Source organism: Pelmatolapia mariae, linkage group LG17 (assembly GCF_036321145.2).
Source record: "Pelmatolapia mariae isolate MD_Pm_ZW linkage group LG17, Pm_UMD_F_2, whole genome shotgun sequence".
Lineage (NCBI taxonomy): Eukaryota > Metazoa > Chordata > Actinopteri > Cichliformes > Cichlidae > Pelmatolapia > Pelmatolapia mariae.
This window is the reverse complement of record NC_086242.1, coordinates 4,407,123-4,425,553: the sequence shown is the minus strand read 5'-3', so window position 1 is coordinate 4,425,553 and position 18,431 is coordinate 4,407,123. Positions and strand designations below refer to the sequence as shown.

General features: G+C 36.6%; 1 protein-coding gene across 1 annotated transcript; it reads left to right on the top strand.

The window, feature by feature from the left end:
• The first annotated feature begins 1,187 nt into the window (after positions 1 to 1,187).
• On the top strand, positions 1,188 to 18,326 carry LOC134615886 (mucin-19-like). Its single transcript, XM_065469509.1, has 28 exons — positions 1,188 to 1,236; positions 1,880 to 2,105; positions 5,084 to 5,213; positions 5,302 to 5,365; positions 5,566 to 5,648; positions 5,887 to 6,082; positions 7,021 to 7,146; positions 7,238 to 7,358; positions 7,468 to 7,603; positions 7,701 to 7,778; positions 7,870 to 7,939; positions 9,084 to 9,215; positions 9,289 to 9,438; positions 9,632 to 9,726; positions 9,837 to 9,969; positions 10,377 to 10,620; positions 10,701 to 10,741; positions 11,059 to 11,147; positions 11,250 to 11,404; positions 11,490 to 11,628; positions 12,696 to 12,800; positions 13,236 to 13,430; positions 13,680 to 13,752; positions 13,844 to 14,013; positions 15,778 to 15,934; positions 16,295 to 16,405; positions 16,579 to 16,720; positions 18,251 to 18,326. Exons 1-28 carry the CDS (start codon positions 1,188 to 1,190, stop codon positions 18,324 to 18,326), a joined length of 3,486 nt encoding a protein of 1,161 aa, XP_065325581.1.
• Positions 18,327 to 18,431: the final 105 nt, after the last annotated feature.

The following is an 18,431-nucleotide window of genomic DNA, read 5'->3' as shown; positions in this document are numbered from 1 at the left end:
AAGTCCAGAATGAGGATGACAGCATTCACTCCTGTGAAATATAAAACAGAAAAGCATATATTTTTGAAAGAGTTACTTTTTAAAAACAATCTAGCTAAATTTAATTTACTAAAGTACAGAAAGTGTGTGTTCTGTTTGTGTCTATGCCTGTGTGTGTGTGTGTATGATGGGTGTGCTCCTGAGTATATTTCTTTGTTCTGCCTTCAGAGAGCCATCAAAGGAAAAAGAGGTGAAAGAAAATAATATGGCAGCTGTTTTCTTGACCCAGTCAGGAATATAGTCCAGGTTATATAAAGTTACAGTGACAGAAAGTGATTGGAGGTAAGGTGCTACTGTTTCCATAATGGGTTATGTTTTACAATTAAAGTTTAGGTGATATGACCCAGCGAACAAATTGGTCTGTAGAAGTCAGCATTTTATTATTTTACTGACTGTATTAGATAATTATTTTGTCCTCATTATACACGATTAGCACATAATGTGACTGCTGTTCAGAGTTTTAGAACAGGAACAGAAAAATCATACATACAACTGACAGAATGAGAAACCGGAAGTGCCGGTGTAAAAAAATTACGATATTAGAAAATTAATTTGACAGAGAAGAAAAAATTAATGTACACAAAAATGTACACGAAAATCAGCTCTTTCTTTCTCTTCATATGGACTGACCGATATCATACATGCTGTTGTGTGATTTCACCTATGTTTATGTAAAATAAATTAATCAGTATGAAGAAGAGAAATTTGCTCCTTACTCTATTCTACCATAAGGAAGACCACAATCAGAAAACATGATAGAGGGGACGTCTGCAGATAGGGCGGTCATCAGATGATATTTTTCTTGACCTGGTCAGAGGCATAGTGCAGGGCATATCCGTTTACTGTTCTAAGAAGAAGTGGATTAGCAGTCCATTTAATCCTCATAAAGTAAATAATGAAATTTTTTGAAGACACGCTTTCAGGTTGATCTAAGGGTTAGAGTTGGGTCTCCAGGGAATCAGTGTAGGTCAACGCAATATGCCCTGAAGTGATGGATACTGTGTGGGAACTGGTGTGTGCATGCGTTGCTGCATGTGCACATGGTAATTTTTTTGTGCCGTGTATTGTCATTGCATATATAAGGCATGTAGTGAGCTGTCAGTGCACTTCCTCCTGGTTGCAACTGCAGCATGGGAGCATCAGGCGGCATGACTTTTCAGCAGTGGACACCAGCTTTCTGCTTGTTACTAGCCTCAGGTATCATACAACCTTTAATTTATCATTTTTATTTACATTTTTATACATTTTAAACATTATAAAGAGAAAAGCAATCACAAAAGTGCAAAATAGATATCAGTAGAGTATATATTAAAATAGGTAAATATCTCTTCTTTATTCTAGATATTAAAATATAACAAAAAAGACACCATATTAACCATTTTATAAACAGCAAAAGATGCAATAAGAAACAAAATTTTAAAAAGTCTGGCTGTCATACAAAAAGTATTTTCTGTAACTATATGACAACTAACGTTGTATTTTCATCCTAGTTTTTGGGAAGGGGGGAACTCTGACAAGTGAAATTCAGAAATGTGAGTACTTAGAATTCCACTTCATTTTTATTTTCGCCTTAATCAGGTGATTTATTAATTATAGTTGTGTTTTTATTGAATATAAATGTTTACTGAACCATAGAATGTTGACTTTTAGAAATGTAGGCAGATTGAAAGAGTAGTAAAGAGTCATTTTGTCACTAAATTTTGAAATAATAATTAAATGGGTTTGGAAAGAAGATTGAGAACTGATAACAGTTTAATCTTAAACCTACAATAATAAATTGTTTGATTCATTTATGGTTTATTATTGAAAGTTGTTTGGCTCAGACTTTTGTTGTGATCAGACACTTGCAGGACATTCGGCAGTGGTGTCCTCGAGCCTTTCAGTGGGTTAGGTTTTTATGTGCGGTCCAATTGCCCCTTCACTCTCACCCGCTTCACCCACAACCGGGTTGAATGTGACATCACCGTACAACGAGGGAACAGCGGGCTGCTGGTCCAAGTGGAGATCATCATCAACAAAGTCAGCACTGTTCTTCAGAATGGAATCATCCTGGTGGAGAAGAAAAGGTATGGATCCAAATACACCCAGATACTCGTCCATTAAAAGAAAACATAGCCAAAGCCACATAGCCAAAACAAAGCCAAATAGTATCTTATATCTTAATTTATCACAACATCTGAGTCAGCTGTGCCACAATTATGACCAGAGTCAATTTTAATGTCATAAAGTTGAAGTAGGCAACTATTGGTTTCCTAGATTACTGTAAATTACATATTATATTATTGAAATCCTTTAAATCTATCTCATCGACATGTAAACAATTTAAGAAACATAAAATGAACAAAGCAGAATGCATTTTACTGTGTATTCTACCTTTAATTCAAAAACAATGTTTACCTTATTCACAGCAGAATATCATATTGTCGTGGTTCTGGGTCATTTGACCCAGCAGCTTGAATTTATGATGTTTTTCTGGTTTCTTTGTAATATTTTAGTTTTCTATCATTTAGTTTAGTTATAGTTTTAAATGCCATGTTAATTATATTCGCGACCTGTGTTTTCTTGTCCCTGTGTCATTCCCTGTTTCTTGTTCGAGTCATGTCATCCGTGTTGTGTCGTTGTGTCTCGTCTCTGTTTCCTGTTTACATGTTCCCCTCCTTGTGTTTCATTCTGTGTTTCCCCTGCCTGTGTTGTGCTTTCATGTGTGTCCTCCCCAGCCTGTCATGTCTCTCTCTCCCTCCCCTAATGTCCCCTTCTCGCTCTCTCTCTGTGTATCGTCTTCCTTAACTGTTTCCGCGTTCTCCTCTGTCTACTCCTGTTGTTCCCCAAGTCTGGCTCCCATGTCAAGTTGTGTGAATTAGTCCGTGTTTCAGTGTTTCCTGTTTTACTTTGACAGTATTGTGTCCTGTGTGCAGCATGTTTAGTTTTGCTTCCTCTGCGTCATTAGGTCTATTTGTTTCAGCCGTGTTCCCATGTGTTTCCACTCTCCCTAATTACTCTTGTGTGCATTTATTGTGTCATTGTCCATTGTAAGGTCGTCTGCTCGTCTCCCTATGTTCCTGCTCTGAGGTTTTTCCCACATTCATTGTGCTTTGGTCTTAGTTGAGTTTTTTCCAGTCTTGGTTTTAGTTAGTTTAGTTCTTGGTCTTTTGCCCTTTGTTTTGCATGTTTTGTGTTAAGCCCATCTGCGTTTGGGTGTGCTTCATAAACACGAAGTCTGCTGCCGCAGCCCTTTGACACATATGTGACTGTCACGCCAAGAAATATTGTTTTTGCACTCTTATAAAGAGATAATACAATAACTATAAAGTCTACAAAAGCTTGAATTCTCATCTACTTAATTCCATTAAAGTCAGATTTGATGTCCTCAGTATGATTTTGGTCTTAGGGAATCTGGACCAGTTATGCTTACAGTTCCTGCCATAGGTGCTGTGCTGGGCAGTAAGAACTTCTACTTTGTGCTCGTGTGGGTTCTTACATTTGGTTATGTAGCTACTTAGGGTATCACATTTACTTTTAGTAACTGGGATTTAGTATTTGGGGCAGTCCATTTATGTGTGGATCACTTTCTGTGGGTAACCTAACCCTGACAGCTGATAGAATAGCCTCTCAAAACCTCTGAACAACTGGAGACTTACTTTTATGTTTAGTCATTGTCACTGTTTTCAGTCCTTGTCTTTTTGTGTTAGGTCTTAATAACATGAGGGGAAAAACTTCCCAGTTCTTCTACTAGTAAGGCTTGGGCTTTACATTGACCTGTTTAGAGTTCCACATATTTATATTGGAGGAGATTTGTCTCCTCCAAAATTGCATTTCACAAAATGCAATTGTGAAATGCAATTTAACCTTTTCACGCATAGTGGTCACTACAGTGGAAACTATTCAAAGGCTGTTTTCTTGTATTTTTATCAGTATTGACGGTATACTTGCACATAAAGCACTACATTGGACAATGATGAGTCACTCTATACCATCAGTTGTCTACCTAAGTGATTTTCTACCTAGGTGGACATGTAAAAGACTCTTTGAAAAGTACATTTTAAAAAAATGAAGTTCAAAAGTCTTTTTTCGTACCTAAAGATGATTAAAAATGCGTAAGAATGCATGCAAGGGTTAAATAAAGTTTAAATAAAAATATATAAATAAATATAAAAACATGTCTTTTAAATTACATTAGATATTTGCTTAAAGGTTGTTCATACAAACTATAAAACGTACAGAGAAAGTGTAAATACAAATGACTGAAGTAGAAAATGTAATCAACACATGGCAAAACTTGTCAGATCTGCCAGACTATTCATTTTCATCAGTTAATGCAGGAACAGAGAGCATGGGAATGAATTGCTAATACCTGCAGCCTGCAAACAGATATGCATTTAGATTGCAATTTAATGATGTAAGCTTAATAAATTTGATTGATGTTGAATTGCTCAAAAACGTATATAGCTGTGCCGATCATTGCAATTTTGATTATTTAAATAATCGTAGTAGTCCATGCTGTACAGGAAAACAACAGGTGAAAAAACAGGAAAACAAAAGAAAAAGTTGGTTTTAATAAATTTAATAATGATCTAGTCTACATTTTACATGTGACCACGTAATCAAGCAAAAATGCTCTTTCTTTCTAAATTGGTTCCTATATTATTACAAAAGTCATTTACTTTGTACTATTTATTATTTTTATTATTATTATTGGTACCCTTCAGCTACACTAAAAATTTCCAGAGATCTTAATCTAGTTGCCATTTGTTCCTTAATGATCAAAATTGTCAAGCCCTGTGAAGGGATTTTCCTATTTTAGAGGGGGTTTTATAGTTTACCATTGCTCTTTGTTCTGTTCTCCCATTACAGTAGCCTTTAGATCAGTCAGACGTTGAAACAAAGAAAGATTTTTGAACAACAGATGTTGCTTTTTACCGTGCAAACGAGGAACCTAAATATTTTTCTGATAATGAAATGCGATTGAGTTTTACTTTTAAGCCACCATCTCTGGCAGCTGTTTCAGTGACTGTAATATACAACCTGTGTGTCTGTTTGTTGACAGTGTTTCACTTCCATACGACCACACCTATCAGCATATTTTCCAGTATGGCATCTACACTAGACTAAGGAGCTCTTTGCTTCCTCTGTCTATAACCTGGCACAGTGTACCTGGAGGAATAGACACACTTTGGGTGAGAGCTCTTATATACTGCGCATTCTTACTTTTTCATAAATCAGTCAAGAAAAATTCCTGAAGCTTCTGCATGATTTGCTGTTAAGGTGGAGCTAGAGCAGGAGCTGAGCACTGACATGACTGGACTGTGTGGAAAACACAATGTAACGGGTACGACAGCTACCTCATAGTTCACATAGTACAGTTGAATAATTATTACTAGTAAAAGTCTTGATAGTTACAAACGATGCATAAATAGCTCGTATTACTGACGATGATTATATAACGTGTTTGACTGGTAAATGTTTCTTGATGTCAAGCTTTTTTTTTGTGGCGGGGGTTGTTGTTTGTGGGTATATTTTTTAAATTAGGTAATGAGCAGCAGCTGATTACAGAGAGCGTGATAGCTGACAGCACATGCCAAACTCAAGATCCTCCCTTTGTTCCTAATCCAGTAGGTTCTGGTGGTTTACATTTTTTTGTTTTCTCACTGTCTACTTATAAAGTAGTGACTGAGTAGTGATAAAGTGAAATTATTTAGTTAAAAATGTGTTTTTCATTTTTGGAAGTTAATACATTCATCTATATTATGTTTCTGTGTTATTAATTTTAATCTTGTAGATGCCATACTACAGTTTGAATCTGGCATCTAGTTTGAAATGCTCAGATGGTTCCTCTGATGACATTTTCAGACATGCAAGCTATTCTTCTCATACACCTTGGATTGTCTGCAGTCAAGTTGGCCTAATTACTTCCAACTCTGTCACAAGAACCTTTATAACTATGAGAAAAGCAAATACATTGGCTGTGCTTTCTTCAAAGAGATTGCTCTGCATTGCGGGAAAAACAGTACTGTCTGGGACAACTGGAGATCTCTAACCCAGTGTGGTAAGTGATCGGTTCTTACTCAAATAGATTTTTCAGACGTATTGAAGAACCGCAAAGGTACTCAATGAGAGGAACAACAATAACCAATCAAAAGAAAAAAAGAAAAAATGTGAGTTGAGGTCCTATGAGGTAGCTACATTGTATTTACAAAAATAATCACAATATCAATGAACGTCGGAAACATGGAATTTCTAGGTGGAAACCACAGCAGGGTGTTTAAGTTATTTCAGCTCAACATGCAGTGTTATCTTGTCCAAGTGTCTGTGAGGTGGTGGCATTGTTTTGTAAAAAGTATCAGGTTTCTAGCAAGTAAGGTAGAGAAGGCTATGAGTTCAGCTTTATGAGTTGTTATTGATGCCTTCTTTGAAACTACAAAAAATTTTGCAATGAATGGATTAGGGTCACACATATAGAAAAGAGTAAATGCAGTGTGCCCATTCTAGGGTCAGGAAGTTGTCAAGAGTCGTACACTGCTGGACACAAATTAAGACGCAAGTTTCACATGATCACAAACTTCCTTCACTGCTAAGATGTTAATATTACAACAATATTCATGACATCTATCTTGTCACTGTAGCTAGTTCTTTGTTTTTGTGTCACTGGCATGATTGTGTCACAGTGGCTGCTAACCTTAGCCTCCAGCTCAGACACACTAACTACCTGCATCCTTCCATTAACTTGTTTAAACCTGGCTTTAGTGCTCTGTCAGCTTGACAGATCCTTCCTGCCATTTATGTCATCAAGCTTTGTTTAAAAGACACAGTGGCCTGCTGGACCTACATGTTAATTATAAATTCCAGTGTAGAAATGTTCAGTTTTGGTCAAAATGTGTCTTTTCTATTTTTATTTCTTTTCTAAAACAAGGACTTGACTTTAGAGATCAAGTGATTACTTTAGTCACTTAATGTTGTTGTCCTTTCTTTAATGGGCGAATGAAGCTTATCCGACTTGTCCTGGAGACCTCATTTATCAGGAACAGGGTGTTGCCTTTGTTCCTAGCTGCTCCAAACCAAACCCCCAATTTTCCAGTCAGGATATTACCAGCTCCTGTGTCTGCCCAAAGGGTGAGCACTGCCAGATTTCAACAGACATTTGGGGTTATAATGCATTTTGTTCTTTTACTATGGGTTAAGACTTAACTGAAAATATGTCTAGGAGAAGTGCTTAATGATCAATCAGATGGATTCCACTGCATAAATCTGACCAGCTGCCCATGTGTGTTCACTGGGAGGACCTATTCAACTGGAGATGTACGTAACACCAAGTGTCAGTCATGGTGAGTGGCCAGAAAGAAAGGTTTTCTCTTTATGACATATTTGATGGATCCTACCTATCCATTTGGTTCACAGAACAATATGTTTTATCTATCTTAAATCTGTCCTCAGTTTATGTGAGGGTGGGAAGTGGCGTTGCTCCAAAAACCTGTGTCCAACAAAATGTATAATTGAAGGGCAGTTTGTGACAACATTTGATGGCAAGCAATACACTGTCCCGGGTAAATGTGCATATGCAGCATTACAGGTAATTTAACCTCCTCACCGGTCTTGTAGCCTGAACATATGTGCTCATTTTGTTGTTTCTACTAACTCCTGCTGAATGTATTTATGACTTTGTGCAGGGCCTTAACTGGATGGTGATAATTCAGTATTCTGAAAAGGATGCGTCATTGAAAAAAGTTGTGCTCCAGCACTTCCAGGTCCAGTCAGTCTTGAACATTGACTTCAAAACTATTTAACAATCTAAATGATAAACAAGGGGAGGAAACTTACCTGAATTTGTGTTTGCAGGACGTTTATACATTTACGAACAACATGGTTACATTTGGAGACCAAGAGATTACTGAATTTCATAAGTCTGGTAAGTAGAAGAAGTTGGTTGCCTTTGTTACTTGTTGAAGTTCAGTGATTGGCTGGCATCAGCATGCTCTCGGCTTTATTTTACTTGATTCTGGGTTCTTGGTTAGCTTTCTGTACAGATGATTGCAAAGAGCTGATGTTGTGTTACTGCAGCAGCTTAACGCATTTGTTTCTGTCCACCGCCGTTTGAATTTCACTCTTGACAATCCCATCTCACTCATGTCTTTTTTTGTGAAATAAATGTAAAAGTAATGTCCACATCTTCTCTCCTGCAAAAGCTCTATAACACCATTTTCCTTCACCCAGCACACAAACTCAGATCTGCTGATTGTAGCACAAGTGTGCAGGAAGAAAAAAGTTTTTTTTTTTTTCCCCCCCTTTCTAATGAGCCGGTTAGAATCTTTGTAGATGGTTGTGACGAGCTTTCTAGTTTTCTAACAACATAATTGTAGCTATTGTGTAGTTACTGAAATTGAACGTAGCGTGCTACTGAACAGTAGCGTGCTACGTTGCTGCATTTCTGAAAACTGTAATGTGATTCCAGTTGTATGTCTTGATGCATGCTCAATCATCCAAGTACGTAAATCCCCAAATCTTGATTATGTTCATCTGGATGTAGCATTTTCAGAGGGAGAAACATTTCGTCACTCATCCAAGTGACTTCTTCAGTCTCAGCAGGTTTCCCCAATCTTATAAACAGTACATTTGCATAAAGACTGAAACTAGCACCAATGAAGGAACAGTGGGCTGGGAGGTCAGTTCCTTGATCATTAATATTCAAATTCTCATGACCACTGATCAATGGCCATGAGTAGCATTCACGGAGATTTGGAGAATAGCTGCAATCACAGCATTGTAAGATGGTGAAAGATGCACCCTTAGGCCGCCTTCTCGATTCAGAGATGGTCCTTCCCTTTTCACGTAAATGTCCTCCTTGACTCCCCACTCAAACCAGCGTCCCTCCCTGTCCAGGATGTGTACATCCTCAAGTGACGAAACATTTCTCCCACTGAAAACCCTACGTCCAGATGAACAGAATCAACCTTTTGGGAGTCCAGTTGTACGATAGTTCGGAAAAACATACAGCCAGCACTGCTTGTAATGCATTGACGCATTTACCAGCACTCTTACCTGTTACCCTTTAGATGACGCCCAGGTTTTCTGGCAGTCCTCCGTGTATGTTCAAGTCAAGACATCCTCTGACATTAAGCTCCAAATCCAGATGTCTCCTGAAATTCAGCTTTACATCTCTGCTCCTGCAAATCACATGATTACAGGTAGGAAACACACCAGTGAAAATTTCAGAAATTTCTGGAATGATCCAGTTTAATCAGTCACTCTGGCCTTCAGGTCTTTGTGGCAACAGTAACGGTGACAGCACAGACGACTTCACCAGTAGCGGTGGGATCGTCGAGAACTCAGCTGAGCCTTTTGCGTTGTCGTGGAGTCTGGGCACTTGTACAGGGAACATACCCAACACATGCATCAACACTCACAATGGTACTGATGAAAGATACAAATTGATCTAAAGCGAAATGACCATGATGATGATGATGATGAAAAAGATAGTATTCGTTTTTATTTTGAGCAATAGGCTGCATAGATTTATATAACTATGTGTTTTCTTTCTATATAAGTTGTATGAAAAAGTGTAAAATTCTTTATGAAGAACTTTTTAAAAAAAATTTTCTAGAAATATTTGCTGATGAAAAGTGCTCTATATTGAACAAGCCAACTGGGACATTTTCTAAGTGCCATGGACATTTGCCACCTGATCAATATCACGCGGTAAGGCTTTCAGGCACAAACCAAACCCTTAATAAATTCTGACTTTTCAGGAGTTCACTGATGTTGAAATATCCATCTTAACATCAAATGGATCTAACTTTTGTTCACAGGCTTGTATCCAACGAACCTGTAACTGTGGCAGCAATATAGAGACGTGCTTGTGCGTTGCTTTAGACAACTATGCCAAAGCTTGTGCCAGTCTTGGAGTTTTAGTTGGTGACTGGAGGAAAGCTACCAACTGCAGTGAGTTCATCTTCGATAAATATACCACTGAGGAATTATTTACTTTTTCTGTCAAAATCCCCATTTTGTCTATAGTTCTCTGAAAAGAGACATTAAAGAATTATTGAAAATAATTAAAAATCATTACAAAACTAAAAACAAAACTTGTTTGTAAGGATTGAATCATTTGCTCAAATATATGATTTTCCACTATTGTTATAATAACATTTTAGACCTCGTATGTTTTCAGCAGTAAATGTAAAGAATTCCCTCAGTTGACTGAATCATGAGGCAGGTCATACTCACAACTAAGAGTGGCAATGTCATGGAAGCTTATATAAATGATCATTTCCCCAATTAAAATGTCTAAAAAGATTAAAATCAGAAGAAGAAATAGTAAAAATATTGGTTTTCATTCTGTATCACAGCTCTCAGTTGTCCAAAAAACCAAGAGTTCTTCTACGACATTCGGGCTTGCAATCGTACATGCCGCTCCCTCTCTGGAACTGATCCTTTCTGCAGCTTGAACGATGGTCCCGTGGAGGGCTGTGGCTGCCCAGAAGGAACATACCTGAACCAAGAAAACACATGCACTCTAAAAGCAGACTGTGTGTGCCATCACCATGGTGGCATAACGCTACCAGGTCCCACTGTCATTGAAGGACGAGAATGGTGAGTGGATTATTTAGACCATTTAAAATGTACCGATATAGTTTATTAAAATGTTGGTTTACTTATTTTTTTTATTGCAGCCTCTGTGAGAATGGCCAACTGACGTGTTCTAAGGATTGCGGTAAGTTCATAATTTTCTATTGTCAATTTCAAAAATAATACTTCAGTCTTTACCCACAACCTAATTCATTAATTTTAGTTCAACTGTTTTCCGCTTCTGTTGAGTATATCCTCTTTTATTACAACACACACAGACTGTATCTGCCATTGTAGTATAAACATATAGCACCACACAATATATCAACCAAATGACTGTGATTTAAACACATTTAGAAAAGTATTAACAAAATAGAACAACACATCTAGCAAGTATATAATTAGAATATTGTTAAAATAAAACATAACATTATGGTTTATTTTCCTCAATAATTTTATCAGGCTGCAAAAATGGTACAGTTTGTGTGCACTGTTCAGAGAATTTGGTTAACACCGCTCAGAAAACGTGCAACAGTCTCAACAAACCACTGGTAAGTTATTTCCGAGTTTTTGAATTGTAGATGTAATGCAAAACAGGTTTGGTTGGTTGTACCATTACAGTTTTGATTAGCTCTGTTTTGCTTCATTTGCAGGGTGCCAACATGACCTGTAAGAGTGGCTGTTACTGCCCAGATGATAAATATGAAGATCACCATGGAAACTGTGTTTCTAGGGACAATTGCACCTGCGTGTACAGTGGTAAAGTCTTCAGTGCAGGACAGCATGTCAGAACCAGCTGTAAAAAATGGTAACACTTTTATAAGTGCCACTTTACTGGTTCATGCAGTTTTTATTGACCCATAAACTGTCATAGTGTCATGACTGTCTTTCAGTGTCTGTGGTCGGGGTCAGTGGGACTGCACAGATGAACCATGTCAAGGAACATGCCAAGTTTATGGAAATGGACATTATCAGACCTTTGACTCTAAATGGTATCGATTTAGTGGACACTGCCAGTACACGCTAGTAGAGGTGAGACCAAACAAACAAACAAACAAAAAAGCGACATAGATAAGTCAGTATATATGTCATCTAAAGTCTTGTACAACATACCAAACAACATATGAAGCAACTGTTAAAAAAAACCTTTGAATAGTGATCAAAAATGAAAAGGTCATGGGATTTGAAAATAGCATTTTCCAGGCCTGAAGAACTTGTGAAGAACTAGACTAGAAAGATTTTGAAAAATAGAGATTTGCTTCTAAAATAGATCAACCCATCAGCAGAATATTTACTTCAAACAAGATCAAATACTAATGAAAATCTGTTGGGTAAATTTTGCTTTTTGCATGTCAGTCCTGTCATGTGACACTATGTTCTCTTGTGTGAAAATATTGATAAAAATATTTATAAAAAAATATAAAAATAATCATGTAAATCCATGCTAGTAAAATACCTATTTTATTACGCTTAGCTTCAGTGAAGTTATGTTTAGATAAAGAAGCATAATACTAGGCTGCTATGGGCAAATTGCCTCTCGGCTACTGGGTTTTCAACTCCAGCAACCAATATAAGAAAACGAGCTGCAGGGCTTCTCCCTCTTGGTCAACCAAGGTACTATTTAGAGTACGCTGCTCAAAAATTAAGCGTTTACACCTTACATCGTTTCTTATTACCATCCATGATTGCTTAATAACTCCTCCTTTTTTGTTTTTCTTTTTTAAATATCTCTGTATGTGAACATTTTGACAAGCTAGCACCAAGTTCAAGTGTGTAATTTGAAATTGGTTTTTATTTTTAGTTGTCACATATAAACACAAAGAAGATAAAAATGTTCCTCAAAGACATAAAAAACTGCAATTTATTGGTAAAAATGTATATGAACCCTCTTAACTAATAATGTCATGTTTACATTTATATATATTTTTTTATCTATAGTATGTTTATAGTAATACATGCTTTGTAGTAATAATGATAATAATAATTAGAACCTTTTTTAATTAAGCATACATATATGTTTATGTACTGTTGACAGTACTATAAATAGTACTATTTAGTATATAAGTACTTTTACTCCAACTTTTTTTTTTTGACTTTAGGATTACTGTGGAAATACAAATGGCACATTTTCTGTCAGAGCGGAAAGTGTACCCTGCTGTGATGAGGCACTCACCTGCTCTCGATCAATTGTCTTGGACCTTCAGGTTTGTGACTCCATCCATGATGAATCTGCTGACCATGTTATATTATTCATTTACTTACTTACTTTATTCTATCCTTTAATTGACTTTACCATATCTTTCATTCACTTAAATCGCTCATGTGTGATGAAATGCTAAGGCAACATTTTTATATCAGTGAGTTCAGTGAACCATAATATGTGAAATGTAAGTGAAGTTTTTTATTAGGCTTTTACATTTTCATTTGGACTTCTGTGAAGTCTGCTGTCTGTATTACATACACAGGCCATGTAGTGACAAAAAATTAGGAGGCAGACAGACATCAACATGGACGTTGGCACTCACAGTGTGAGGATGAAATTAACAACACTCAGACCTCTGAAGACCACAGTGGAAAGTATCAGCAAGACCTTGAGAAGTAATACTGGTGGATCTAACTGCTCTTTTTTAACCCATTAGGGAAAAGTCATCCTGACATTGAGTGACATGAAGGTGACCAAACAGCTACAACAAGAATCTACAATGCAGGAAAATTCTCTTTACAGTATTGACACTGTGGGACTTTATATCATAGTGTCAGTGCCAAGCAGCGGGATAACTCTCATTTGGGACAAACACACACGGCTCACCATAAAGCTGCATGAAAACTGGAGGGTGAGGAATGGGAATATTAAGAGTGATCAGAATTAGAATAACTTTATGTAACTGTAAGGAAAGGAAACTATAAAATTAGGAATGCAGTTCCAATATGGTGTTCAAAATTAAACATAAAACCACAGGACAATACAAATAAAAACAAAAAACTGATATATAAGCTATAAATATCCATAATTAAGTTATAAACTAGCTAGTTATAAACTAAATGCATGTGCAATAATATGTTTTCAATAATCTTGCTTGTAGTACAAAGTTTGCGGCCTGTGTGGGAATTTTGACTCCAATGAAATAAATGACCTGCAGATAAGTGGCTCAGCAGGTAAATCAGTTTTTTCTTATTTTTGTAATCCAATAATGCTCTAGTTATGCTTGGCAACAATTTTTATAAATCGTGGTTTTTTTCCACCTAGTGGCGTCCAGTCCGATGGCCTTTGGCAACAGCTGGAAGACAGCCACTCCTCCTTGTTCTGATGTGACCACTGATATATTTCCATGTGATCGCAACTCCTACTGCTCAGCCTGGGCCCAGCGGCGCTGTATGATTGTTAAAGGAGACACTTTCAAAGACTGTCACTTGAAAGTATGCACTTTACAGAATTTGAAAAGTGATTTACAACTTCATTTACACTTTATTTGTCAAGGACCATGTACAAACAAAAGAAAACATTAATCACCTAACAGGTTGTACCAGATTTAGCTACTAGCTAGTTTCCATCTGCGGTCCCTGGGCAGGTCAAATAGATAGAAATACATAAAAACTCATCTTCAGAAAGCAAGTTGTACTAATACAAATTTAGTAAAAAAAAATCTATGCAATAATCCATGCGACCCACAAAAAACCACATAGATTTTAGTGAAAAATGCAGATTGAGAGAAAGCCGAGTGCTAAGCTAAACAAATGTTTTCAGAGATAGGGATGCAATATTATGGACAATTTTGTATATTAGTCGTATATCAGAAAAGAGAATTTAATTCTCAAAGCAGAGATTTTTACTAAGTTACTAAGTTAAGAGTTACTAAGAAAATTATGGTGAAGAAAATACCTAGTTTTCCTATCTAGGACTTTTAGAGCTTGATTATAAAGAGACTTCATACATTTTATGCAGTAACCAGTGTTGGTCAACTAATAACTAATTACTGATTACCTCCCCCCGTTAAGTAAGTAATCCCGTTACTTTACTGATTACTTATTTTCAAAAGTAATTAGTTACTTAGTTACTTTTAAAAAACATGATTCACAACCTGAATAGGTAATAAAGCAATAGAACATTCAGCCCAATTCTACTTTTTCTGCATAATCCATCATATAAAATGTAATCAAATGAAAAAGTCTCTTTTTAAAACTAGTTTTATTAGTTTTAATCTTTAAACTTTATGCATCAAGCAAAAATTTAATTATATGCAACATTCTCTGACTGGAAGAAATTTGTTTAACATTTAAACCTATTTTCTGCACATTCCAGCACATAAAATAAAATAGTTTTTTGCTTTTACACTCACTCTTTCAAATAGATGCAAGTAAAACACAGCAGCAAATAAATAAAATCAAATACTCAGCGGTCCTGTTGCTCTATTTTCACCTGTTTAGCAGGAGTGGGGCATGCGGAGGTTTGCCCTGGTGCAGGTGTGCCGCAGCGTTCATGTCAGTGGAAGGATCTGGGAGTTTCTCTATGAATTTCACATTTCCGTGGCAGCGTACTCTGTGCTTGCTCGGAAGTTTAGGGTTTTTTTCGCTGTAAAAAGAAGTTTTCTTCCCATGCAGTGAACAGCAGACGCTAATGTTTTTGTCACTTTTTACGGAATCGAACAAAGTAAGGTCAGTACTTCCACGCTTTAAACGCTGCACGGTCGTACTCTCTCCTGCGCTCATTATATTATCCATTTTTGTTCTGCACACAGCTGTTGCCACGAACGTCGCACTCGCTTATGTCATTGTCATGAGACACTCTCGCAAACGAAATCGCAGTTTAGTAACACAGTAACGCAGCGTCCTTAGGGGAAAGTAACAGTAATCTAATTACCTTTTTTGCAATACTAATCCCTTACTTTACTTATTACTTAAAAAAAGTCATCGGATTACAGTTCATCTCTGGTAGTAACACTCGCTTGAGACCAACAGCACATGGAGATATATGAGTTATAAGTTAGGTTATATGTGAAAATATAATTGCATTTAAGAGTACACTTGCTGTCCGTCTTGGAAGTGAATCGCGAATTTATTGCGAATCAATGATCCCTTATTGTAACAACTGAACTTTTTCATTCAAATGTAACCATATAACTACTGACAGCATTTGAAAATGACAAAATAAAAACTCTGGTTTGCATGTTCTCAAATTCCTAGGTTGACCCAAATCCTTACTACCAGGCCTGCCTACTTGAGTCGTGCTCCTGTGAGTTTGAAGGGAAGTTCTTGGGTTTTTGCACAGCAGTGGCAGCTTATGCAGAGGCCTGCAATGATCAAGATGTCTGCATTAATTGGAGGACACCTGATTTGTGTCGTAAGTTACGATGCAAACATAAATTTTATTGAAACCATAAAGCTGCATTTGTTTTGGTAGTTGAAAAGGAGGTAACTGTAATGCAACACAAATTTATTGGTAAAAGCTGAATTATATGTCCAAATTACAGATAATTTAGATGTAAAACTCCAAGTTTTGTGTCATTATTTACCATTTTACATTTTTTAAATAATTATCAGATTTTAGTATTTCAGCATTTTCTATGCTATTTTATTAAAATCTGAAATTTTGAAGATATGCAAGATATTCAATAAATAATATTTATTATTATTGAAACATTATAAAAATAAACTATTTTTCAAACTGTAATAATTTAATCTGTGGTAATTGAATTTTTAGCAATTTACTGTGACTACTACAACAAGCCTGGCCAAACCATTTGGCATTATGAGGGCTGTGGTAAGATCCAAACCTGTGGCAAAGAACACTACTTTACTAACAAGCTAGAAGGTAACCAAACCTTGATTAACATACTGTTCCAAAAGATGTGTTTTTTGAAAATAGTGGTAATTTTGCATTATACTTAAAATGTGTTGAGTGTTTCTTTTTATTACTGCCTTGCTTTTACAAATGCTTAAACACTAAGAACATTAAATGACAAACTACATTTCTTCTTGGAAAAGGCTGTTATCCTAAATGTCCAAAGGAGACACCATACTATGATGAAAATACAGAAGAATGCACAACACTGAGGAAATGCTCTTGCTATTTCAATGACACTATGGTTCAACCTGGAGAAATGGTCATGATAAACTCTTTTGAGTGGTAAGTTGAGTTTTCTTCTTCTGCTTTTTCTACTTTGGCTGCTCCCTTTCTGGGTTGCCACATTGGATCCTCTTCTGTCACACTAGCCCTCTACATCTTCTCCTTCCCAACACTTGCACATTACATTACTACTAATACTGACAAGTGGATGTTTTGCACTTTCTATTTCAGCCCCTGTGAAAATGGAACACTTACTTGTCGTAAGTATTCATTAATACTGCATTGCCACTAAATATGTGGTAGAATGCATGAACATTGAATGAATCTAGAATTTTATTGGAGTGTTATCTAATGAATATCATTATAGGTAGCTATAAATGTAAATGCAATCTGAAATAACAATATTAAAAAGTCTTTTATTCACAAATGTACAAGTAAAGGAATTATGTTAGAATACTGTTTTATTACAGGTACCTCTAAAACATCTGTTCAAAATAACTACACTTATCAATACATCTACTCCAACAGGGTATCCAGCACCTGTACCCACATCTATATCTGCCAACTTGAGAACAAGTACTCCCCAAACTGTTTCAACTACCAGTGAAACAACTGTAGTTGTTACTTCTACTACCCCGAGGACACTCAGTGTAGATATCTCAGCTACCAGTGAAATGTGGTCAACCATGCTCAACACCACCTCTGTACCACCAACAGCAGCTACTTCAACTTTGACTGAAACATGGTCAAAAGGGCACACAAACAAGTCAATAATAACACCTACACCCCCCCCAACTACCACTCAAATATGGTCAAAAAAAACCCACACACTTCTTACAACTGCTTCAGACACAACTGTAATATTGACAATGGTACCCACCACTAACACCTCTTCAATAACCAGGGCAAGTACTTCAGCTACAACTGAAATATGGTCAAAAATGTTCACAACCATCTCTATGCCCAAAAATACAGCTGTTTTAACTTCGACTGAAACATGGACAGGAAAAGCAGCTCCTACCTCTTTAACAACCACTAAAAGTACTTTAGCTGCTACTGAAACAGGCTCTCATTCAGAGACTCCTGCAATAAACTTTATACACACCCCTAGAGCTAAAACTACAATTGAGAAATTTTCAACAATACCACTTACTACCTCTACACCAAAAACTGCAGCATATTCATCTACAACAGAAACATGGTCAGCAATACCAAGTACTTCCTTATTACGAACAAATACAGCTATTTTAACTACTTCTAAAACTAAGTCAACAAAAACAACTTCTGCCTCTACATCAATCACAACAAATGCTTCAGTTACAAATGACACATTTTCAACCCGTCCCAGTACAACCATTACCCACATCCCTTCAGCTATTTTAGACACCACTAATATAATAACAGGAATTGATATTACTGAAAATTGGTCAAAAAAACCTACTAGCGCCTCTACACCAATAAAAGCCAATGTAATTGAAAAAATGCCCATCACCTTCTTCAAACCAGCCACAGAAAATGCTTCAGCTACAAATGAAAGACAGTCAATAAAATCTACTACCACTCCCCTAACAAACATTCAAATTTCCTCAGTTTCCAGTGGAACTCTGTCAACAACACTTGCTACTACCTCTACACCAACAACTGGAGAAATGTCAAGTATCACTGAAACTTGGTCAACAAAACCAAACACCAACTCTACGTCAGAATCTACAAAATCTTCAGTTCTGACTGAAGCCTATGCATCAATGCCCACAACTACTTTCATACTGAC

Coding starts and splice junctions, on each gene's coding strand:
- LOC134615886 (XM_065469509.1), top strand. CDS start 1,188: ATGACTTTTCAGCAGTGGACACCAGCTTTCTGCTTGTTACTAGCCTCA. Junction 9,216..9,288: donor TGCAAATCACATGATTACAG/GTAGGAAACACA, acceptor TCTGGCCTTCAG/GTCTTTGTGGCAACAGTAAC. Junction 9,727..9,836: donor CACCTGATCAATATCACGCG/GTAAGGCTTTCA, acceptor TTTTGTTCACAG/GCTTGTATCCAACGAACCTG.